The following is a 26261-nucleotide window of genomic DNA, read 5'->3' as shown; positions in this document are numbered from 1 at the left end:
CACGACGGGGTGAGCTCCCATTATTCGGTCCCAGCCTAGCAGTTTGAAAGCACATCAAAGTGCAAGTAGATAAATAGGAACCGCTCCAGCGGGAAGGTAAATGGCATTTCCGTGCGCTGCTCTGGTTCACCAGAAGCGGCTTAGTCATGCTGGCCACATGACTCGGAAAAACTGTCTGCGGACAAATGTCGGCTCCCTCGGCCAGTAAAGCGAGATGAGCGCCTCAACCCCAGAGTCATTTGTGACTGGACTTAACTGTCAGGGGTCCTTTACCTTTAAGATATATTTTGATATGATATGATTTGTTATTTTTACCCCAGGTTTTTTGTCCATGGACTCATAATGCGGCTTGTGAGAATAAAAACAACAAAACATAAATAGCAATCATGAAAACAAAGAGGCTAAAATGGCAGCAGATCAAAAGCCATAGACTCTTCCCCACCAAAGCTGCTGTTGTTCATGGTCCAGCTCAGCCTTGGTTGAGAATTTGCTTCTAGAACTGATGCCGAGTTGAAAGACTTGACAAGACCACCTCCCAGAAAACCACTATTCTAGGAGTAGTCAGTGTGGTGCCTTACAGGTGTCTTGGACTACAACAGCCCCATCATAACATGACCAGTGGTAAAGAATGATGGCGGCTGTAATCCACAATGTCTGAAGGCTACCTTTGGCTACCTTTGAGAAGCATCTTAAGTTACCAAGCTTGCTAGGTTGCCTTAAGCCATTGGATGACTGTGAAACCATCTATGTCCAATGACACTTGTGCAAAATCACACCCTTCATATTTGAGAAGCAACAGCAACTTTTTGTGTTTCCACTGGAAAGGCATAATTGAGAGGTGCTTTTTTTTTAAGGTGTCCTCCTTCTTCCACCAAGCCCTTCTTCCTTATCTAGCTGTTCAAAGGAGTCTCTTTCAAAATGGAGGAAATTAAGCAGTGAGATCCCCCAAGGATCTGTATTGGAGATGTGCGATTTAACGTACGGTGCAATCCCCTACATGTTTATTCAGAAGTTAAGTATCATTGTGTGCTTAGGATTGCAACCTTATTCATACATTATCTGGAGTTACAGGAACAAACAGAATGGTAGCCGAAGTTGCTCAAGAAGGATCTCTCCAAACCGGATGAGCGGGCAACAAATCAGCAAATGAGATGCAATGTGATCAGAAAGTCAAGTATATTGCACCAGGAAACATCTCCACACATACACTCATTTGTATGTGTGCCTCTATAATGTTTGTGCCTGTGAAAAGTTGTGCATTGGGTAGCTACAGCTATATTTAACATGGTCTACACACTATAAGGAAACTCATGTCCTTGGAAAAGGTGAGGACAGTTGGATAGATTGTTCAGAAATTATAGGATGAGCTATTTGGGAAGGAGTACTTGGCACTGATTTAAATATAAACAGCATTTATATAGCTGCACTATGACAGGAGTTATCTGGGTACCTCTCAAAGCAAAACGTACAGCAGTTGGGATTTTACAGATACTTTGTTATATAGAATCAGGATAGTGTCTTGATAAATCAGACAACGATTTTCCCCCTCTTTTAATATGGACAAGATTTGTGAATAATTCCTGCCATCCACCTTAAGTCCTTGAGATGAGTTGGTCCAAAATTCAGACAGAGAGACCACACACCATTAATTATGAAGTATACTGTGGGCCTACTTATTCTCAGGTGATAAAGTTTGCACACAGTGGCACTTCTAAGGAAGCATTTCTCTGAAACAATCCCCAAGAGAAAACTGCCAATATTACTGTGGGATGGGGGGGAAATGCTAGCTGAAGTGTTTTATAAACTTCGGGAATGTTCATGCGGTAGTAAAGTCCCAGAGTATAGACTTTAGGATGTCAAAAATAAATGGATGTACATCTTGGTCCTTTATTTATGTAAAACAAAGTGCCCAAAGCTTTACAGTATAAGCCCACACATTAACCTTAAAAAGGTGCTTTATTATTAAGCATAAATTTCACAGAAATGAAATAAAATCTGAAAATTACTGAGCTTGCCCAACTGCAGCTGAAGTTAAATATATACTTAAATGTAGGCAAAACAATTCCCTTTTCCAGCGGAAGGTTTGTTTGTTTTTATCTCACATACAGTATATCTTTTCTCAGTTTACTCCTATTAAAATCAGCTCAACATACAATGGCAAAACAGCATTTATGAATCACAGAGAAAAGGGCTTTTAGATGGTCTCTTTCCCTTCTGGGGTGCATCCCAGCCCACCATTGGCAATTCTGAGAATGTGAAGGCAGTGGACAACTTAAGTTTTCAAATCTCCAAGTCATACTTGTGGGGGAAACAACTGAGCCTGCTGGGAGATCCTTGCAGAAACATGTTTCTCAATCAGAACTAGAAGATAAAGGAGTAGGAATTTCCATAGGCAATGAAGCCAACCCTGCAAAACCATCTAAGCTCCTTATTCCCCACAGAGAGGAGAAGCCAAGGACTTACTGCTGAATTTATTCTCCTACAGTAGAAAGCAAATGCACATCTTGTAAATAATGCATGGCGATTTCCTTTTTGTCCTTCAAACAGGGCGTGTGGGGAAAGGATACATAAGGAAGAGATGCGCTGCTTCCTAGCGATTGCTTTGTAGTTGGGTCTCATATTTGGGGGGGGCAATCTTCAATTCTAAACTCACCGACTGGGGAGAAAGTGCCACTAAGCTCGATGGGACCAAGTGCAATAAGCTTTACAGAGCATGCCACACATATCTCTGTTGGTGGTTGCTGTAGCTTTTAACTCAAGAACGTCACCAGCAAAACCCTATACACATCCACATCAAAAATAAGCCCCATTGGCTTCAGTGGAGCTCACTCCCAGGGAAGTGGGCACAAAGTTTCTGCCCAACCCTTAAAGAAAAAGAAACTAATTCCATGGCCACCGTTCGTTCTGCAAAGAGGAAATGGTGCTTTGATAAGATATTGCTGCTCACAATGGAAGGAAATGAATTTGCACTCCCAGCTCCTTGTGCGAAGGCAAACGGGAAAAGGCTGACATTCACTTGGAGTTACACCCTTCCAATGGGCAGAATAACTTTGTGGATCCAGGTACACATCTGGAGGATAACCTATTATATTTATTTTATTTTTTATTTTTTTATACCCCTTCCCAGAGTATTCTCAACATCTAGCTTGCCTCCGCTTATTTCGCCTAATAGTTTAGAAATCTCCTGCATCTGGTGTCCATTTCGTTTACCGGGGACTTCCATGAAGCAAAAGAGTCTCACACACTAGCTGTGCAAGGAGCTGCATCTCTGAAACAGGATGTGAAATGAAAGTAAGGGAAGGGCAATCTGGAAAGAATCCGAAATATGCATTTGGCAGAGAAGCATATCTACGGAGTCTGACCCAAAGAAACTTGGCTTTTTAAAAACAGGGGCTTATGCAGAGGCTCTCTTCCCCCAAAGCTCTAGCAACTGAACCACATCACTATTTAATAGAAGAGAAACTTTGGCAATGCTAAATACCACCTTATCTATCGGACAGCAATGGAATTAAGTTGAGGTCCCCATGCATTTTGCCTTCCTTCTCCTAATGATTCCTCTGTTGAGCTGAGGCACCTCTGGTCTGCGTGCCACAAGTTAGGCTGACTTATTATGCTACTTTGATGTGATTTCCCTCTCAACCTCCCCCCGCTCGATGCACACACTTTCAAGAGCCTGATACAATTCCCAGGGAACAGGGGAACACCCATTAACCACAATGGAAGTTAGATCAGGTCTTTCTTGCATAACTGCCAGCAGGGTGGTGGAGGGGAAAGCAGCAATGGGCTGCCTGCTTCTATGCACATATTTATTGCTCTATTTTTTCTAGGGACTTCACAGGAGCTGCTCTGACCAGGAATGTTTCATAAGACCAAATGCTGGGTGTTTAGCAGTCTAGATTAATCAAATGCACAGCAGTCTCCTGGTTTACATAAAGAGAGTGAGAGCTTGGTTTCAACTTCAGGAGAAGCAGAAAGGAGATGTTTGAAAGGCTCTTTGAAGCCATAAATTAGTAGCATGCATATATTCATCAAGAAGGTTTTCTTGCCTTAAGGTCCCTTGCTCCTCTTCTTAGACATCACATTTCTAACCTTAGCTTTCAGCTTGTTTGTTACAGCCTAGCATTTCATTTTATCACATTCACACTGCAATTGCATGAAATTTAAATTTTAATCCCCGGTGCAAACTCTTTGTGTCCAGCTGTCCTTGACAGAAATGTTTTTAAAGCAGGTCCCACGGCTAAAGGCAGCTTCTTCTCCGGATTTGCATGCACAAGTGAGTTCCTCAGTTATGATTAGCATTCTGCTTACCCAGAAAAAAATGCCTCCTGCAGGCATTTCAGCAGGAGAGTGAAACCAGAGGGCGGCTGTGTTTTGCCAGCAATTATAACAGATTACCAAACTCACCAGGTGAAGCAAGCACCAATTGGCACTGGTCTTAAACCCTACAGTGCCATGCTTAGCTGGCAGTGGGGTCTTTGAACAGTCACTATCTGAACCTGCTGCATCTAAGAAACTGAAGAAGCAGAAAAATTAGCCATGAGGATTTCCTCCGCCTCCCCTTCTAACTTGGTGAACATAATCACAGAAGAGCGTGCATTTGGCTGCTAGTGGCTACAAGAACATAATGTGCATCCATCATTCAAAAGTCTGCAAAAAATGAAAAATGAAAATCTAGGTAGAGCATTTGGTTTCAGAGCAGCCATCCACCGATAAGAGTTTCAAAGAACTCTGTCTAAAAAATAATACCCCTTTTGCTCCTGTAAAATGCATGTACAGATCTCTTCAACTTTGCAAGGTGATTCTATCAGCATCATGCACAATTGTGTTTTTTTAAGAGGGTGGGTGTATTTTGTAATAAATAAACAAACAAATAAGCACGAGAGAGAGGACCTTACCTTTCTGACCCCATTAAAGCCATATTCTGCAGCAAGTTGCTTGGCTTCTGCTTCTCCCCCTTTGTGAAACTCAACCCAGAAATGATTCGTGTAGATGGGTCTTTCGGAGGCAGAGGCAAAACGAAGCAGCCCTATGAAAAAGAGGCCGGCTGTCTTCCAGTGTGGAGCAGCGTCTGCCTTCATGGCTCTTTCGGACAGGGAGTGCAAGGGAATGGTGGCTGAGTATGAGAACTGAAAATAACGGTAAGCAAAAGGAAGAGGATATAAATAATATAATGTCGACTTTGGGGTGGGGGAGGCTGATCAAGGGGCGAGCTGAAGGCAGCAGATCAACCGGTGCTGTGGCTTAGCATGTCTGTGCCTGGAGAAGAGGGGGAATCCGTGCTGATGTGTGGTGTGCGTGTGTGTATGTATGTGCGCGCGCGATGCCAGATCTGCATTTTTCAGCTCCTCCTCATCTCTAACACAGCGAGGCGGCTAAAAGAAAGCACCAACCCGAGCGAGGTGGGGCTGCGGGGCTGCCAATCGCGGCCAGGCAAGAGGGTGTGCGCTCCTCCCTCCTCTGCCTCCCAGCTGAACGCGCTGGCTTGGAGGGCTGGCACCCAGGACAGGCAAACCTTCCTAGCGGCGGCGACTTGCCTGATTCAGCACCTTGGAGAATTCCTCCATTTCTCCAAGCCCTGCGCGAGAGGAAGGAGAAGCCTAAGCAGAGGAAGGAGAAGCCCAAGGAGAGGGAGATAGATAAGCCCTCCAATTAGCATCCGTGCTGTCACTGTTTTGCCTCTGAGGGAGGCGATGCTGAAACAACAGCCCCCTTCCTATCCAGAACCTCTCTGACCTGATCCCAGGCTAACGTTACCTTCCTGCGCGATGAGGGACTCCTCCCTTCCCGTTGCAACAAGGGAAGCTCTCTCTCTCTCCAAAGGGCTTCCCCCGACTAAATGGCCTTTGGCCGTTCTTCTATTGCAGGGTTGCTGAGCTTTGATTCGGAGGGACAGGGACGTTTCCAGAATCCTCAGCTGATCTTGGCTGGGGTAGGAGATCTCTCTGACAACTGGTGGATCAGGGGGTGTGGGTCGCTTTCCCACATCACCAGCGAGATGAAAGTGTTGCAGCTCAAAACACTCGTTGATTGATTCGTCGCCTATGTAATTTAAAGATCCCGTTATCTGGCCAAAGGGTGAAACTGATAGGCGGATCAAGGGAAGGCATTTATAAATCAATACCCTGCTTTCAGATTTTGAATGGAGTGCATGTGTGAGGCCAGAGGCTTCCTGTTAGTCAAGAGGAATACTGTTGAGGAACATGACAAGAACCTGCTGGATCAGACCAAGAGGCAATCTTTCAAATAATAATAAAACAATTTTTTTATTTGATTTTACAAGTGTAGAGTTATAACAGTACCAAATACATATCCATATTTAGAGTTTTCTCTGAATCTCCCGACTTCCCACCCTCCCCTCCATGGGTCCTATTGTCAACATTTTCAACTGCATATTATTTCATAATCCATATTTTATATCTCTCCATATTGTCCATAATATTTGTTACATTACAAGTGTTACTAGTTTTCATCTGCTTACAGTGGTCTCCTCCTAAATACATTATAATTTTTTCCCATTCTTTATTGAAGTTTTTGTCTTCTTGGTTCCTGAGCTTTCCAGTCAGTTTTGCCATTTCGGTGGAATCCAACAGCTTGGTTTGCCATTCCTCTCTGGTAGGGACTTTGTCTTCTTTCCATCTCTGGGCTGGCCAAGAGGCAACCTAGTCCAGCAACCTCTTCTCACAGCAGTCGACCAGATGCCCATGAGTAGAACTTTAGTGCAACAGCATTCTCCCCACTTCACACCCAGCAAACTGATATTTAGAGGGAGAACACTGCTATATCTACAGCATTTTCAAAGCGTTTAACATTGTTACATCCTGCTCTTACTAAATCTCAAAAATGTGAACATGGGCAGGAGATGGTATCAGAGGTCAGAGTACAGTGGTACCTCGGGTTACATACGCTTCAGGTTACATATGCTTCAGGTTACACACTGCGCTAATAAAAAAATAGTGCTTCAGGTTAAGAAATTTGCTTCAGGATGAGAACAGAAATCGTGCTCTGGCGGCGCAGCAGCAGCGGGAGGCCCATTAGCTAAAGTGGTGCTTTATGTACGCAACAACAGCAGCAAGAATACTGATTGCAAAGTATTGGAAGACACAAGATTTACCCACCCTGGAAGAGTGGCAGATGAAGGTGATGGACTATATGGAATTGGCGGAAATGACTGGCAGAATCCGAGACCTGGGAGAAGAGTTGGTGGAAGAAGACTGGAAGAAATTTAAAGACTATCTGCAGACTATCTGCAGAAACACTGTAAAATTAATGAATGTTAAAATGATGTTAGATTGAAAATAAGTGGCATTAGCAACAAAGTTAACAAGAGTATGCAAAATTGAACTGATAATGGATGAAAATATAGAGTTATAATATGTTAAGATATAGAGTTAAGATAAACGAAAGAGGGTAAGGATTTGCTGATTTGATTATTTAAATGGGGATACAAAAAGGGGAGGTGTGAGGAGGCCAAGGAAATAAGATAATGAGTTAGGGTCACAAAAATGGATTTGTTTTTACTCTTCTTTTTCTTATTTTATGTATTTTTCTATGTTTCTTTTATTGTATTTCTTTCTTTTTATATGATTTTTTAAATTTATGTTTTTGTAAAACTTCAATAAATATCTTTAAAAAAAATAAAAAAATATATATCTTCTCTTGCCACAGAGAGGACACTTCAGTAGATCACTGCTGACATTGACTGATTTGTTTTAATATTTCAGCCAAGTGAACAACTGAATGAATTTATTTGGCCATTTTCCAGCAGTGGGAACTGGTTCAATTAATTAGACACTCTCTTCTTTCCTTAATTCTCCAAGCCCTTCAACATTCTCAAATCACCCAAACAGAATCAAATGCACTGAGGAATCTACCCAGTCATCCCATAATTGTTTTGCTGGATTCCTACCTCTCTGAATAATGATGCCTACTAAGGCAGGAGAGGCTTTCTCAACATATCTGCTTACTTTTTGATAGAAATGGACTTATTTAGGTTTTATAGAGTACATTTTGTACTATTTCCCAACAAACATTTTAAAATCTGGAAAAAAACAGCTGCAAAGTACAAAGCAAAAACAAAACAAAAAACCCTGCCAGATTTTCCATAATCCATTTTTAAAATGGGGTAGAGGTTTTAATCCACTCTGCAGAAAGCCAAGCGAAAGCAATGTGGATTAAAGGAAGAGTGAGCTGCTTAATTTCCCCTACAACGCTTGATACAGAAACAAAACAAAAGCAACAGAGAGAAAACAAAAACTGTGGAATGAAGCAAAGCACTGACTGATTTATTCCAATACTTCATGGTCATTTTTGTTTACCACTTGAAAAGAGTTCGTGGCTATCAAATGTCTTGTTTGAAAGAATGCAATCACATCATCACATGTCTGGCCCTGAATCAACCCTATATCAACCATGTTGCTCTGGTTTTCAAAATGCTTTTTGACTGCTAAAGTGGCATCATAGTGCTTTAAATGCCTAGTGTAGATGTAGCCTTCCCCAACTTTTTTCTAAAGTAACACATCCCAAATTTTGTGACCTTTTCTCATAGGGTAGTTGCTCCAGCCCCTTGATAATTTTGCCTGCCTTTTTATAAACCTTTTCCAGCTCTGGCACGCTGTAATCCAAGTTTATAAACCTCTAAAATGGCTCCCCTAACTGTACTTGGTCACAATGTAGTACAGCAAAACCCGGACGGCTACAGGTTCCCCATACATGCCCCAGAGCTTAATTTTTCTGTTGTGATTCAGTGAAACTTTCTTTTTTTATCGTTTCTTTGGAGCTGGGTATTTCAAGTCACACGTTGACTTTTTCCTTGCTAATGGTACAATGACTAGAATACAGGAACTGGGCTGAGGAAAAGAAATTACAGCGGTACCTTGGTTAGCATACGTCTTGGTTTGCATACGCTTTGGATTACAAACACATCAAACCCAGAAATGTGTGTCCCGGTTTGCAACCTTTTTTTGGATTACAACCTTTGGGGGGGGGTTTATGAACAAAAAAAAAAATTGGAAGCCCCATTGGCGAAAGCATGCCTTGGGTTACAACCTGTTTTGGTTTACAAACGGACCTCCAGAACGGATTATGGTTGTAAACCAAGGTACCACTGTACACCCATTCCCAGGACCAGCCTAAGACATTTTGGTCACTGAGGCAAACCACAAAATGGTGTCTCTCCCATCCCACTAGGTAAGAAAGGGTGACTGAATATTTACACCAGGAGCAAGAGGGAAGTGTAGGTATACAGCGGGAACAAGCGAGGAATAAAGATATACATTGGGAACAAGGGGGTGAGGGAAGATCTACATCAGGAACAAGGGAGAGGAATCAACCTTATTTGATGGTTGAAGGGGGAATCACAGGCCATCATGGTGTGGGGGGAGGGGTCCACTGAATTACACCAGGCAGGTGCAGACCCCAAGATACTCCAGAGGGCAGCCCCCACCTTTTCTTCTCTAAGGATGAGAAGAGACCAGCAACGACTTTTATTTGCTGAGATGAAGCTACAGAGGTTCCATCGATGGGGATCTGCTGAGCAGATCTGGCCTCCAAAGGATCATGTGGTGGTGGCAGCAGCAGCAGAGGGTGATGCATTCCTTGGAGGCCAGATCTGCTGCCCCTCTGGATGCTGCCACCTGAGGCAGTCTTCTCACCTTGTCTCATGGGTGGGCTGGCTCTGCCCATTCCCCTCAGTAGTGATCTGTGGTAATCTTCTTCTTCTTCTTCTTCTTCTTCTTCCTCGGTGATCACTTGTAGCTGAGTAAGATTGTCTTCCATGAACACAGTCTTAACAGTGAGTTTGTAAGTGACTGTGGAGGCCAATTCTGGATCCACACGTCCTTCCACAGTGGGGACATAGGTTTCCAGGTGGGAATTGATCACAGTGCTGTGATGAAGGTAGGGATGGGGTGGGTGAGGAATGAGCTTGTGACTGATGATGCAAGAAGGGGGGGGTGAGGTATGGCCGAAGATGGAGGAAAGCATCAGCAAGACATGCTCTGGTTCCTCCTTCAACACCATTTCAATCTCTTGTGAAATCAACTCAGTAGGACATTCAGAGAAGGGGGAAGGGTAGCTGGGCCAAGGAGAAGCCATCCGTGTTTCAAAGGATGGCTTTATTCACTTTTCATAGGCACAAAATTGGATTATTTCAACATCCCTGTCCCCGGCTTTTCAGAAAGCACCTTCTCCCATGCTTACCAGTGCTATTAAGTGCTTAAGCAATTTAAATCTCTTCCTCTGAGAGCTCTGAGAGAAAAGAGCGCAACACATGAGAGCTTCTTGATGACAGTTTGGGTTTTCCTTGGAACGGTGCCCACCCACTTTTACTCTTCTGCGAGTGACTCATGCAAAACTGATTTAAATTTCAGCCCTCTCTTTAGTAATGCCATGTTGATGCTCATCAGAAACAAAGCTGCACGGATCCTGTCTTTGTGGCAGTGAAGGCATTGGCAAACTTGAGAAAAGTCTAACATTATACATTGTTCTATAGGCTAGAGATCTGCTGTTCCTCAAATTTCAAGCAGTCCACCAAGCCCGTTTGCAGGTTCATAATGCAAGGCACCAGCCACTTCCATCTATGGCAAAGCATCTGTCTTTAGTGTTCGCAAACTATATGAGTAATGTGTCATCTGTTTGTGGAGTCAGTGGTTGTTTGTCCTTTTTTCTTTGCATAGCAACTAATTCCCCCATTACTATGCAGCCTATCTGAGAAGCATTGCAATTATGCAATCAATATTAATAATTATGTTAATATTCATCCATCCTGTCCAGGAAAATGACAGATGGATTTCCCAAAGTGCAAAGAATATCCTATATTCAGCAAGCCTATTTCAGATTAATTGGTTTGAGTGTGTAATGAAACCACAGGAAGCTGGGGAGGAAAAAGCAAAGCAAACTCAAGAACCCTTAACAAAGACTAAAGTCACAGACCTTTGTAGGTCTAGATCATTAGCAGCTTAAGAAACTAGCATCTTTGCCCCTTCAGAGCACAGATGCCACCCTCCTGCTCAAACCTCCATACAGCTTTGGAATAATTTATCGGAGCCATGTTATTTGCAAGGGTCTTCGTTAGTAATAATGGGGCATATTGCCTTTCATGTTGTGAGATAGTAGTTTCCACAGAGGCAGTGAGAAAAGCTGCCATGACCTGTGAGAGGGAAGAAAACAAAGGTTTCTGGATATTTGTTCATATTTTGTGCTACATACACACACAGAGAAAGCCATGAATAAAACAGCACAGATAAAACTATGGGATATTATATACCACTGTGTTGTAGAACAAACTACCTGGTGCTCTGATTTATTTATTTATCACTAAATATTCCACTCTTTCTCCAAAGAACTCAGGATGGCATGCATAGAATTCTTCCATTTCGCCATCATGACTACCCTTAAAACCTTGGATAGGGACATAGGGACATAGATTGCTGCCATGTACTAAGTCTGACCATTTGGTCCATCTAGCTCAACGATTGCCTACAGTTTCTGCAGCAGTTCTCCAGGGTTTCAAGCAGTGAACATTCCCTGTCCCACCTGGGGATACCTGGGATTGGAGCTGGGAGCTCCTGCCTGCAAAACTGATGCTCTACCATTGAATTTTGGCCCTTCCTCTCAGGTAAGTTGGATGATGCCAAGGTCGCAGGTTCAATTCCCCTGTGGGACAGCTGCCTATTCCTGCATTGCAGAGGGTTGGACTAGATGATCCACAGGGTCCCTTCCAACTCTATGATTCTATGTCTCCTTGTCCAACATTGTCACGGTCCAGGTTACAGGCTGTTGGAGTCCCGGCTTGGTACACTGGGACCGGGGTAGAGGACAGGACGCAGGAATCAGCAGTCCAGGGGCCAAGAAGCCAAGAGTCCACAAATCAGGAAACCAGGAGTCAGGAAGCCAAGAGTCCAAGGATCACGAAACCAGGAGTCAGGAAGCCAAGAGTCCAAGGATCATGAAACCAAGGAGTCAAGAAGCCAAAGCACAGCTAGGTGGGTAGCGTGTTGCTGTGGCAAAGAGCCAGTGGGAAATGCTGGTCTTATACAATGGTACCTCGGGTTACATACGCTTCAGGTTATATACACTTCAGGTTACACACTCTGCCAACCCAGAAATAGTGCTTCAGGTTAAGAACTTTGCTTCAGGATAAGAACAGAAATCGGGCTCTGGCTGCATGGCGGCAGCAGGAGGCCCCATTAGCTAAAGTGATGCTTCAGGTTAAGAACAGTTTCAGGTTAAGAACGGACCTCTGGAACGAATTAAGTACTTAACCCAAGGTACCACTGTATACCCCTCCTGGCCCTTGTCACCAGGTGCTACAAGTCTTCTGTCAAGCCTCACCTGTGCGGCCACACCTTGCCCTTCCAGGCCAAACTCAGGAAGGCCCCAGTCCTGCGGGACCCTACCAGCCACAGGGCCTGGCTCCTGCATGCACTCCTGACAGACAGCAGAGATGGGAAACCTGTGATCAGACTACAATTCCCATCAACCATGCCCATTGGCCATGCTGGCCGGGGCTGATGGGAGCTGTAGTCCAACAACATCTGGGAGCTCAGTTGGGAAAGATTGCTTTATATCTTACGGCATCGCCGATGCCTCAGCAATGGATACAAACAGGTCTTTTTTCAGCCAGAGCTTACTGGACCTCACCTCTGGCACCTCTGCATAGCACTGCATACAGGGCAATGCAAGAATATTGTATATTGCTGATGGTTTTAAAAAGCAAACTTTTCTTACATAGGGTATGAGCCTTTGCATAATTATTTCTAAACTGTAACTTAAAGTGCTGGCCCGCTGATTTTAGTGGGCTCCAAAACACTCTGAATCAAAAGGTGTCTTAAAATAAGGGGAAGATTTTTGCCTTCTTCATGCAGCTCTGCCATCCATCTTGCGGTACACTAAAAGCAGTAATTCAGATATAAATTTCACTCTATTATAAAGCAAGGGGAACTGTGTTTTCTCTGTTAGCATTGCCTGTTCTATTTTTGAGTCTGCAGTCTACCCACAGCTATAATTTGGTTGCGAGCACATTTGTACCTGTCACTCTTGCCTATACAGCTAGTCGCTAGGGTGAGGTTAAGGTTTTCGCAGGGAAGAACGTAGACATGAGCCGAAGACATACGAGATTTGAAGTCTTGGTCCTACTAGTTATGAAATCATCATATAAATTCAACATATATCGGTCAGGGTGGATATAGAAATGCTGTTGTCTCAAAAGCATTGGGAGATTGTGTCTGGTCACGGACAGTTGTGCTGTGGGCAGGGCCATCTTACCCATAGGCACTAGGGGTGCGGGGTACCTGGGCACCAGGCTCTCAGGGGCGCCAGGCCGAGAGACCGGGGCCCAAGGGTTTAGTCCAGGGAAGAGCCCATCCATCGGTCGGAGCGTCACCATAGGCTCTTCTGCTGCGGGCGGCTCTGTGCCATGAGTTCATGGGCGACCGAGCCAGCGATACACTGAGGTGGCTGGCAGGCTCCACCCTCCTGCGCGCCTGGGACTGGGCAACCTGGGGGGGAGCGCCAGGTGGATCTTTGCACCCCGACGCTGCATATGCTTAAGACAGCCCTGGCTGTGGGGCACTGTTTTACCCTCTAAGCTATTTAACATATTTACAGAGTCAGTGGGAACAGTCATCAAGGCCTTTTGGACATGATGACATCAGTAATAATTATTTCATTTATTTATTCATTCATTCATTCATTCATTCATTCATTCATTCATACCTCATCCATCTGGCCAGGTTTCCCAAGCCACTCTGGGCAGCTCCCAACAGAAATAATAATAATAATAATAATAATAATAATAATAATAATAATAATAATAATAATAGATAAAACATTAAAAACTTCCCTAAACAGGGCTGCTTTCAGATGTCTTCTAAAAGTCAGATAGTTGTTCATTTTCTTGACATCTTTGCATTCCACAGGGCGGGTGCCACTACTGAGAAGGCCCTCTGCCTGGTTCCCTGTAGCTTCACTTCTCGCAGTGAGGGACCAGCCAGAAAGCCCACGGAGCTGGACCTCAGTGTCCAGGCTGAACAATGGGGCTGGAGATGCTCTTTCAGGTATTTAAAGCTTGCTACCAAGTGTTGCTTATTTGGCACTGGCGCATGACAGGGCCTTCTTGGTGGTGGTTCTGCATTGATAGAATACCCTCCCTCATGAGAGGCATATGTTTCCCTCATGATTAACCTTCAGGGGGGACTTTTCAACATTCCTGTTCACCCAGGGATTTGTTAGTTACTTCTCTAGCACGGTGAATAGTCAGTTCTGTTGCTACCCCCGATGGCGGCTTCATTTCCTTTCCCGGTGTTTTCTGAGTTTCAGATGGAAGCGAGCATTTAATGTGTGAAGCAGTGTGGAATGTGGATGTCTGGTGTTTTACTGGTGAAAGTTTGGCCTCACTGAGGGGCAGTATTTCAACATGAGTAGGAAAATTGTTGCAGACACCAACAGCAAGCAGAGGAATTGGGAAGATGTTAGTGCCCACAACCTCATGCCAATGTGGAAGTTACTGTGAGCTGTCAGCTGTGTAATATGAGGCAATGCATGTTCTTTGTGCTTTTGTCCATTTACTGTATTTATTTTTCCCGATTTGAACTATAAAATGGTGATTTTCTTGAGTCAAAATGAGAGTACCCCTAAACATTGGGGTTTTTTAGGGGGGAAAGCACTGATTACAGATACCAGGTTAAAAAGTGAATGTAGGAGTTGGGCCTGCTTAATGCCCCGATTCTGTGGTCTAAACAAATATCCAGTACTCTGAGAAAAGTGACAACTTCAAAAAAGGATTCCCAGAGATTAGTACATAGCTAGTGGTGAAAGTCACTGAGGAATTTGACCTATTGACAGCAGCCAAGGCATATTATAGATTGGAAATGATTGCAGCTCAGACATAATGAGCTATAAAAAATTCAGCTCATCATGAATATGAATTGTAGCTACACAGACTGCTAATTTTTTTTGCCTCCAGTTTTAATCATCCTCATTATAAAAGTTGTCGTACTGAGATGTATCAAACGTATAATACCCATGGTCTTTGGGTTGCTAACTTCTCTAAAGCACCCTCCACTGCTAGGCTTGAGGGTGTTCTGCAAAATCTACAAATAATGAATTAATTCCAAACCATTCAAAATATTTTTAAAAATGCAATCTGGCTACAGTTGCCTCCACCAACTTAAAGAGAGCGTGTTAGAAAAAATGGTTAAAAATTATGATTTATGTAATCTGCTAAAGATGAGTTAAAATGAAAATCAGATGGGGAGGGGCTTGGGGAAGCTCACCCAACAATGTTTAGAAAAAAAATAAGGATAATACAAGAATTTGTTTGTATTGTTTGTTTTTCTGTTTTTGTTGTTCATTTGTGTTACAAAATGAATAATTTTTTGGGGGGGGGAAATAAAATAAGAGAGGTGACAGACAGTGAAAGCGATATAATTTCAACCGTAGGGCCTGTAGAAGGAAGATTCATTCAGCTGATAAACCCATTCAATTGTGAGGTCATGATCTCAGCTGGCAGAGAGTAAAAAATGTGTTATTCAGGGGGGCTTCATGACCCATATCCTATTTAAGGCTTTACATGATCCAGCGGTTGACAGTTTGAATTACGGTAGATAGAAGGCAGGTGACCGCATTGCAAGAAACTACTGCACAGTAAATGGACTTCTGTCTTAAGTCATTTGCCACTGTCAAGGACTGGGCAGAGGAGAAGTGGTGGAGACCGCCTCACCATCCTGACCCTTCCAGGGAGGAAGAGGAAGACAGTATAGATTTGCAACAGGGGTTTGAGGGAGGTCACAACTCAGAGGCAGATGAGGGGGAAAGTTGGGAAATAATGGGAAAGCTGGCTGACACGTCATCATTAGAAAGCATTCTAGACCCTCCATCTCCCAGAACCTGGTGAGCCTTAAAAGTAGGAGAGCAAAGAGCTCAAAGACAGAGGGCACATAGTGGAGGTGATGAGGATGACAAATGAGGAAGTGGGAGAGACAGAGAGTGGAGATTCACTCGGGACAATGCTATTATCCAAGAGGCTGGGTTCTATAGCTTCTCTCTGTAAAGTCTGAAATAAAAAAGGACTGTAGGAAACTTTTCCTTGTCTTTATACTTTCCTGGGCAACCAGCCAGGAGACTCTGACAGCATCATGACAGCCACTGAATTTCTCTTAAGAGAAGCCTGCCTAGAAAGAATAAAAGTAATCTGACTGGAAATTGATCCATAAATGACAGGGGAAAGATAGTCAATGTGTCCTCATATCCATGTGAGTACTTTACTATCTGTACTGTATGCAAGGATGTCTCCACGACTTGCTTACCTCAGAACAACCCCATTTAAATTAATTGACCCAGATAGTCATCTCTATCAGTTGCAATGCGTTTACCCTGAGCAGGACTAACATTTATTGCAACCCTCTGTGATCAGTTCTGATTCCAGGTTTGGGAGCGGGGCTTGTGGAAGTTGCCCTCAGTGGGGTCTCCTCTCTTAGGGGACCCACTTCCTCCTTACCACTGTCACCACAACCCACTCACCTGCCTTCTCCCACTGGGTGCACAACTGGAGAACACAACACAAGTGTACTGTGTTCAACAAAGTGTAATAATGCCACTCCAGTCTCCTGCTTTTGTCACTGCTTTTTTGCTCAGGGAGGGCAGGAGAGAATGGTCATCAAATACATCCTCTTTGGAGGCCCAGTCCTACCTGGTCATCTGCCTTTCTGAGCACATAAGCAGCGACAACAGGAGTCGCTCAGGATGCTCTGTGGTGAGCAGTGAGACCTTGCAGGATTCTGAGCCTTAACAGGTGCTCAGTGATGCTGACCTCTAGTGCCTGCCATGCCCCATCAAGGTTTCTGCTACTCTCCATGGCGATTGAGGGAATCCCAGATTGCGTCATCTCCTGCCCAGCCAATCGGCTGGCCTGGGGGCGTGGCCTGCTCCATTTAACGCAGGGGCGGCCTGGGATCTCCCTCTTTGCCGCCTCCAGCTGCTCCAGTTTCCCACTCTCCCGCCCTTTAAGGTTTTTTCATCTTTGACCTTGCTATGGACCTCGGTTGGTCACCGTTAAGGGGCCTGGTAGGAATTTTTCAACTTGGCAAATTGGCACCAGCCACTTGGTTTTTCACCTACCTCGTAGCAAATCATCACAACTTCCTTGGTATTGGCGGTTAGGCATTGGTATTGTTATTGTTATATAGATGGAAGGGGGGAGGAAGCGCCATCACCTCCCCCGCATATTGAAGGGTAGTCCGATAAAGGATTCCGGGGGGTGTGGCCCTGTCCAAAGCCTATGGAGGTGAGGGCCTAAGGCACGCCCCCAAGCGGTGACCCCGGGGGAGTTCCTAATTGATGTGCATCAGCAGGACTCCCCCTACTGGTGGTTAACTCTTCCCGGACTTCAAGCGAACAGGCTGAAGCCGGTTAGTCGGTTAGGACCAATGCCTAAGCAAATACCGCTCATTACCTGTAACCAATAAAGTTGTGGCCATATTTAGCCCATTAACCTTAAATATCTGTGTCATGTGTCTTTATTTCCACTGGGGGCAGATGGGAACCTGCCACGCAACAGGACTCGGTCAGGATGCTCTATGGTGAGCAGTGGGCCCTTGTAGAATTCTGGACCTTAACAGGTGCTCAGTGATGCTGACCTCTGGTGCCTGCCATGCCCCATCAAGGTTTCTGCTACTCTCCATGGCATATTAGAAGAACTGCAGCACCTTTTACTTTGGCCACAAGTGTTATTAAAAGGGACTCAGGTGGCGCTGCAGTCTAAACCACTGAGCCTCTTGGGCTTGCCGATCGGAAGGTTGGCAGTTTGAATCCATGCGACGGGGTGAGCTCCCATTGCTCTGTCCCAGCTTCTGCCAACCTAGCAGATCGAAAGCACGCCAGTGCAAGTAGATAAATAGGTACTGCTGTGGTGGGAAGGTAAACGGCATTTCCGTGTGCTCTGCTTTCCATCATTGTGTTCCATTGCACCAGAAGCGGTTTAGTCATGCTGGCCACATGACCCGGAAAGCTGTCTGTGGACAAATGCCGGCTCCCTCGGCCTGAAGCAAGATTAGCGCCACACCACATAGTCGCCTTTGACTGGACTTAACCATCCAGGGGTCCTTTACCTTTACCTTAGAAGTGTCATTGATTTTTAATAGGTTTCTAGACCACCTTTTAGGCAAAATTGCCTCCTATATTTGTTTATTTGTTTGTTTATTTCACAAAAGCCATTTACAGTACACCATATAAATCCAACAATACGTTAAGTAAACATTTAAAATATGAGTTTCTCTAGAAATATCCATGTCTACTGTTGTGCGTAAGGATTAACAACCAAGGAAATGTTAAATATGTGGCTAGTTCTCTCCACACTGAAATAGTGGAGGCATCATGTCCAAATTTTCCTTGATTTACACTTGCTCTGGAGAAGCTGAATTTGCTAGGTTATTTTGCCCCTGCTGTCCCCTATTAAAAGCTCATAAGAGCTTCTCACAACCAAATTCATGATGCCTTTTTCATGTTGGGTTCGATGGTGGATAACTTACCGGCTGTTTGTGGCTACCAATAACTCAGCTCAGTGTGATGCTTCTCTCATATGGAAATGTGGGTCCTAGGCGGTGGTTTTTGTTGGGTGTTTTTTGGAGGGGGGGTAAAGTATAAGGTTCCGGTACTCATATCTTGATAAAAGTGTGATGAATACCAGCAGAAAATTGCTCCCATCGGTATCCAATTAAAAAGAGGCGAGAGTACTCAGTACTGGTGAGTACCATCACACAAAAAACCACTGGTTCCAGGACAACGACTACTTCCATCTGTGGCATGGCAAATTTCCCGTGGGAAATATAAATTAAGCCATTTTCCCTTTGAAAAATTGTGCCTAATTATACATCTGCTGTGGTCTATGTACAGTGGTACCTTGGTTTGCATACATGTTGTATTACAAACACATCACATCCTGGAAGTGCATGTCCCGGTTTGCAACCCTTTTTTGGATTACAACCCTTTTTTCTTTTTCTTTTTTCTTTTTTGGATTACGAACAAATTTTTCTGGGAGGCCCCATTGGTGAAAGCGAGCCTTGGGTTACAACCTGTTTTGGTTTACAAACTGACCTCCGGAACGGATTATGGTTGCAAACCAAGGTACCACTGTATTGTTATTTTCCCCACTAAATTCAGGACAGCCCAGCCTCATCCGTCTTTCAACAGTTTGTTTAACAGCAACGTTTTTGTTTTATTGCTGTGAAAATGTTTCACCACAAGTAAGCGGTGGAATAAAAGAACGATTTTTCTTAACAGGAAGGACATGACAGCAATAGTGTAAATTAGGATCCCTCAGCTTCTGTTAAGGCAATCGGTTCCGTAGGCTAAGTAAATCCCAGAGTTGGCAGCCAATATTTTAAAAGACACAATCCTTCAAAATGGAAGGGCTTCTGCCGAGATCTCATGCATTATCCCTTCCTTATATTGGTAGCTGTCTGTGGCCTGCAGCTGTCAAACAGCCGACTGCCAGCTGTGTTTGCCGAAAGATTTACATGCCTGTTCTGATAAAATTAAGGTGAAGAAGTCTTAGAGGAATAAAACTCTTACTGAGGTTTTTCTCTTAAAAGGCAGAGGGGCGTGTTATCAGGCCCATGAAACAGACTTTCTGATTTACCATTGTTGTGTTGATTTATTTTGAAAGATTTACTTCACCGGGGCCAATACCAGGAGTTAATAAAAAAGAGCATTTAAACAAAAAATTATATATATATGTTTAATACCAGCAAATAAAGACAGCTAAAAGCAGAGAAGGCTAAACCACTCACTCAAATGAAAAACAACTGAGAAAAAATGCAAAGAGATTCTCAGCGCACCCCTAGGAGAAAGCAAGGAAGGCAAAGCCTTCACAACAGCTTCTAGTTTTGGTGGTGTTCAGTTCCAGCACATGACGGGAGCTTTAGGAAGCTTTCATTTCCAGGGATTAGCACATGTGGGTGTTGATTTTAAACCGGGGCTTAGACCACGGCCGACACTTTTATTAAAATTTCAATAAAAGAGATTAGCATCCCATATATAATCAACAGCAAGCTGCTCTCATTTTGAATCTGATGCCTGGGCGTCAGTAGTTATTAAAAACACACTGTGGTCAAGTAATGAACCGAGTTTATCAAGGATTACTGAAAAAAGGACACATGAGGTGGGAACCTTTTGGAAAGTAGCTATTTCAAACCACTGGCTGTAATGTTTTCATAGACATTTTGCTTTATAACTTATAGAAGAATGTTGCTGTTGCTTTAAATTGTTTTAAATATTGTTTTTAATGCTGTGACCTGCCCTGGGACCTTGGGGTGAAGTGCAGGAAATAACTAAATCAATAAATAGCCATTTTATTGCTTTTGGACTCTAGAAAGCATGGGCTTTCTACTGCAAGGTAATGGCCGCAGCCATTTGTCTGCAATTCCCACCTTAAGTTGCCAAAAGGCAGGAAGAAGAGGTGGAAGATGGGTCAGCAAGCAACAAAAAAGTACATTAGTGAATTTGAGCCATTGTTGTTGTTGTTTAGTCATTTAGTCGTGTCCGACTCTTCGTAACCCCATGGACCAGAGCACGCCAGGCACTCCTGTCTTCCACTGCCTCCCGCAGTTTGGTCAGACTCATTTTGGTAGCTTCGAGAACACTGTCCAACCATCTTGTCCTCTGTCGTCCCCTTCTCCTTGTGCCCTCCATCTTTCCCAGCATCAGGGTCTTTTCCAGGGAGTCTTCTCTTCTCATGAGGTGGCCAAAGTATTGGAGCCTCAGCTTCAGGATCTGTCCTTCCAGTGAGCACTCAGGGCTAATTTCCTTAAGAATGGATGCGTTTGATCTTCTTGCAGTCCATGGGACTCTCAAGAGTCTCCTCCAGCACCATTTGAGCCATAGGGTGTGTAAATCTGGGGTACAAGTTGCCACTGATTATGTACACCCAGCCCATAAGTATTGACTCCAATCATAGCTACAAAACTATTCTCCTTTGTTCCCTTTCACATATTCATTTGTTTTTGTTACTAATTCAAAGCAGGAATGTGCATTTATGGAGCTGATTTCCATAAGAAGCCAAGCACACAGAGATCAGCTGCAAGAAAGGGGGTTGTATCCAACAGAGTCATTGTGCTCATGGGGGGGAAATTGGTCTGATCCAGCCGGGCTCTTTTTATGTTCTTTTTTTTAAAAAAAAATATCCAAACAGAAAATTCTATCATTTTCTGCCTGCTCACCTTCAAAGTAAAGCATAATAAATACTACCAAAGCACCTGTATGTTGACTTTCTGTTGGAGCATGCACTTATCAAATGCAAAGTGTCAAAGGTCCATGTATCTGTCTGAAATGGATTAGAAGGAGCAGGAATTATGTTCATATTAAGGAAACTGCCCTTTCTCGGTGCAGGTTAACCTGAAGTGATACAGTTGCTGTTAGCCTTTTCCAGGGAACATTATCTCACAATAGGGTTTGTTTTCCAATTTGTGACATGGAAGAGCTTAAATAAAACACAGAGCAGTATCTCTCAGAAGGGATTAGAAATCTTGACACTATCTACAATGTTTGCAGAAATAATGGGAAACATGTTATTTCTGACTTACAGCACTTTGTCAAAATTGCTGCCATGAGACACAGTTGTGTTTTTATATTTTCACTTATCTCTCCAGGTCCACGGAAAGGGAGGCAGGGATTGTTGGTGGTGAAATTATAGGAAAAGTAATACAGAGATGTTTTGAGAAAAGTGACATGGTTTTCATTTTAGAAAGAGAATTCTATATGAATATGAAATTCAAAGAGGAATCAGCTGATGGTTCTGTATCTGTGATAGGCATTCAGCAGCAGTAAATGTTACTTGAAACAGAAGAGCATTTTCAATGGCTAAGCTCCATGCTTCACTGCCAACACTTATGGAAGGTTGATTTAGCCAGGCTGGCTGGGCACTTGAAAGAGTATGTTGTTGCAAATGTAGCTCAGTTAAGACAAGTAATTTCTTTATACAGGGATATACAATATCTCAATATGTTCTCCCCAATACTTTCCCTATGCTCAAGGAATTATATGTTTCAATTGTAAAGGCAGACTCCAACACTAAGATTACAGAAAAGAGTTTCATTTCATTTCATTTAAAACATAATCCGTAATACAAATCCTCACTGTAGTCATTAAAGCATGTTATACTCTCATTTTAAAAAGCCCAGTTTGTGTGCAGGTAGATTGTGGTTGTTGTTTTTCTTTGCTAGAGTTCTCTTGATAACCCTATACTGTATTTTACATTTATTGTATATAGACCAAATAAACTGAAACTCACATTAACAAATGTGGGAGGGGGGATTACTGATAATGATGGATATGTTTTTTTACAGTCAAGCAGTATGGCTTTATACACTCCAGTGGTGTATAAATTGTACAGAATAAAATAATACCCTGTTTAGACAAGCCTACCCAGGTGCTTAGAAAGCTGAGGAATTTTTTTAATTAGTTTTAGTATTTTAACTTTTGTATGTTTTAAAGTAGGGTTACAGTTTTTTCTTCATTTTACTGTTTTATCTTTTGTAAACCACTTGGAGGCTTTGTTTTTTACAATCAAGCGGTATATGAATTTCATGAAGCAAACAAGTAAATAATATTTCTTCAAACAAGTTCCAGGTGTAACCATGTTCAACCATTCACTTGAATACACTAGAACACAATGTGGATGGGAGGCAGGGGTGAACACACAGCCCCTGCCCCCAACGTCCCTGGGTGCTCAAGTTCCTTTTTAAACCTTTGTGCATTTAGAGGTCTGAAGAGAGTTTCTCAGTGCATGCTGTTGGACATGCTCAGAACCTCTCAGCGAGGGAACCCTGATAAGGCAGAGTTTCCACTAATACAGTGGTACCTCAGGTTACAGACGCTTCAGGTTACAGACATCCTCTAACCCAGAAATAGTACCTTGGGTTAAGAACTTTGCTTCAGGATGAGAACAGAAATCGCATGGCGGCAGCGGGAGGCCCCATTAGCTAAAGTGGTACCTCAGGTTAAGAACAGTTTCAGGTTAAGAACAGACCTCCAGAACGAATTAAGTTCTTAACGCGAGGTACCACTGTAGAAACCTTCACTCAAAGGTCTAAAGAGGAGGCTCTTCTCTACCCTAAGGACATTGGAGGCAAGGCTTATGTGCTTATCCACAACCAAATGCCATGTTCCTGTGTTTTCAAACATCTCATTTGGATGAAGTTCACATTCGACAAACCCAACGAAGTGGCCAGGAGATGTTTACGAGTGCCTTGTCTTTTCTTCTACAAATCCCCAGTGGTCTACACTCTGCAGCCTCCCTGGGTGTTTGTGCTTCAACTGAAACCCATGGGAAGACATCATGAGGTAACTCCTCTCATGGAGCTGAGGTTCGAAAGAACTTGCAGAGAAATTCTGAGGTGCCCTGAAGGAGGCAGAAAAATGGAAGCCTCTTTTGCAGAGAAAGAAAACTTGAGAAACCGAAGGGCTAATTTCAGCACAACACATCTTGTAAGCTCTTAACCGTGCAGCAAGAATATGACTGCTTCTCCTCGGGTGCACAGAACAGCTTTGAGACAATGTGCCACCGTGACAGGAAAGCTGTACATGAAATATTAATTTGTTGTGCTATCTGAACTACAACTCATACCTGGGTGATTCACTAAAGGTCAGCCGGAGCAAAAGCAGCATTGTGTTTGGCTTTGTTTTTCCGGTGAACTTAATGGCCAATCTGATTTTCTTTCAGATGCCTAGAAATATTTCCCACCTCAGTGAGACATCAACTATTCGATTTGGTTCTCGGCAGCTGGTAGAAGGGAAACATGAAAGAGCGTGGGCTTTGTCTAGCTGCCAGTTTTTTGTTTTTAAAAAGGCTATCTTGGAAAAGAACCACCAGCACCTGAACAGTGAGAAGTGAACTGTGCAAGGATCAGAGATGAAAAATCTGAAAATATGAAAGCTGTTGGGAGTTGGGGAAAATGCATCTATTGTATTTGTATTATTGCATTTAGGGACGCGGGTGGTGCTGTGGGTTAAACCACAGCGCCTAGGGCTTGCCAATCGGAAGGTCGGCAGTTCGAATCCCCACGACGGGGTGAGCGCCCATTGCTCGGTCCCTGCTCCTGCCAACCTAGCAGTTCGAAAGTACGTCAAACTGCAAGTAGATAAATAGGTACCACTCCGGCGGGAAGGTAAACGGCGTTTCCGTGCACTGCTCTGGTTCGCCAGAAGCGGCTTAGTCATGCTGGCCGCGTGACCCCGAAGCTGTACACCGGCTCCCTCGGCCAATAAAGCGAGATGAGCGTCACAACCCCAGAGTCGGACACGACTGGATCTAATGGTCAGGGGTCCCTTTACCTTTACTATTATTGCATTTAAAAACTGAGAGTAATATCCAACCTTAGACATACTCATGAAAGGCCCATGGAAATCAACAAGCCTCTTCTGAATATGGCAGTGTTAGATATTACCCGTTGTGGGTTAAAGCAACAGCCCTGATGTGGAAATCCTCTAACGTAGCAGAGGGCTGTGCACCAGCCTTCTCCAATCTACTGCCCTCCTGTGTCAGGCATCAGAGTATCCAACCCCTCACAGTAGATTGCCAGGAATGGATAAGACAGGGAAAGTTATTGCCAATGCTTTTTATTCAATATTCACAGAGAGAGGCTTAGAAATGCAGCCTCTTGGAGTAATGCTGTTGCTCCAAGTGAGTCTCCACCCCCTCCCTCTCTCCCATTATACATAATCACTATGGGAGCTGAGATGTGCCCTCTGCCTCTGAGCTCTCTGCTCTCCTACTTTCAATGCCTGTCGGGTTCTGGGAGAGAGGGGCCTTGAATGCTTTCTGAAGACACTGTGTCCATCAGCTGTTCCCCCTCTGGTGCTTCTTCCTCCTCCTCTCCCATTATTTCCCAGCTTTCCCCCTCACCTGCCTCTGAGCTGTGATCTCTCTCAAACCCCTGTTGTAATTCTGAGTTGTCGTCTTCTTCTCTGGAAGGGTCAGGGTGGGGAGGCAGTCTCCACCATTCCTCCTCTGCCCAGTCCCTGACATCCTGAGGTTATGGGCTACCTGCCATCAGCCCCAGCGAGCATGTAAATATATCCAGTTATTGTTTATTACAATTGAACCCCACCTTTCTTCCCAGAGCTTACTGTAGGATACTGTGTGTGCATCGCCAAAATATAAAGACACTCAATGCATCTGATGATGTAAGTACAATAACATTGTGAGCCTTCGAGGTTCCACAAGACTGGCAATTTTTTTTAATATTAATTTTATTTTTGCTGTAACAGACTAACATGACAACCTTTTCATATCAAACAGAAACTCAGTGAACCCAAGGACATAAGAAGAGCCCTGCTGGATCAGGCCCAAAGGCCCATGTAGTCCAGCATCCTGAGCTCACATTGGCCAACCAGATGCCTTTGGGAAGTCTACAAGCAGAACTTGAGAGCAACAGCCCTCTCCCCATTTGTGATTCCCAGCAACTGTGATTCAGAAGCACACTGCATTCAACAGTGGAGGTAAAATGTAACTATTGTGGCAAATAGCCATGGATAGCAGTATCCTCCTTGTATTTGTCTAATCCTCTTTTAAAGCTATCCAAGCTGGTAACCATTGCTATCCTCAATCAGCCACGTCTTCCTTTGTTTTCTCAAAGGTCCTCTATTAATGGTTAAGTCCACAGAGCCCAGAATCCTTGAGGGGACCAGAAGCTTCACAAGGCCTCTTGTCAAACAGTGACAAGGTCTAAAGGGAGCAATGGAAGACCCTTGTTTCTGTGGTGGCCGCCCCCACGCCTGTGGATCTCTGTCCTGAGTAAAAACTTGTTAGTCCCATTGTTGCAGGCCAAATTACACTGTGCTCCAAATGCCTGGATGACAACAAAAGATTTTTATTTATTTATTTGTAAACCGCTTACAGGTTTTATTCCAATCAAGCAGTGTTGTTAAATTAGTAAGTAAACCTACAATAAAGGTAAAGGTAAAGGGACCCCTGACCATTAGGTCCAGTCGTGGCCGACTCTGGGGTTGCGGCGCTCATCTCGCTTTATTGGCCGAGGGAGCTGGCGTACAGCTTCCGGGTCATGTGGCCAGCATGACTAAGCCACTTCTGGTGAACCATAGCAGCATAAAGAAACGCTGTTTACCTTCCCGCCGGAGTGGTACCTATTTATCTACTTGCACTTCGTGCTTTCAAACTGCTAGGTTGGCAGGAGCAGGGACCGAGCAACGGGAGCTCATACCGTCGCAGGGATTCGAACCGCCAACCTTCTGATCGGCAAGTCCTAGGC

At 43.9% G+C, this 26261-nt stretch overlaps 1 protein-coding gene across 1 annotated transcript in view; it reads right to left on the bottom strand.

Annotated features, from left to right (window-relative positions):
• The window catches only part of PCSK2 (proprotein convertase subtilisin/kexin type 2), a 135785-nt gene extending 130450 nt beyond the window's left edge, over window positions 1-5335 (bottom strand). Inside the window, exon 1 of the mRNA XM_083607280.1 lies at window positions 4896-5335. Coding sequence (XP_083463406.1) covers window positions 4896-5078 — 183 coding nt within the window. The 5' untranslated portion in view covers window positions 5079-5335. The remainder of the gene's footprint in view (window positions 1-4895) is intronic.
• Between the last annotated feature and the right edge of the window lie 20926 nt (window positions 5336-26261).

Source organism: Podarcis filfolensis (assembly GCF_964270895.1).
Source record: "Podarcis filfolensis genome assembly, chromosome: 3".
Lineage (NCBI taxonomy): Eukaryota > Metazoa > Chordata > Lepidosauria > Squamata > Lacertidae > Podarcis > Podarcis filfolensis.
The sequence above is the reverse complement of the archived record's forward strand: the minus strand, read 5'-3'. Positions and strand labels throughout refer to the sequence as shown.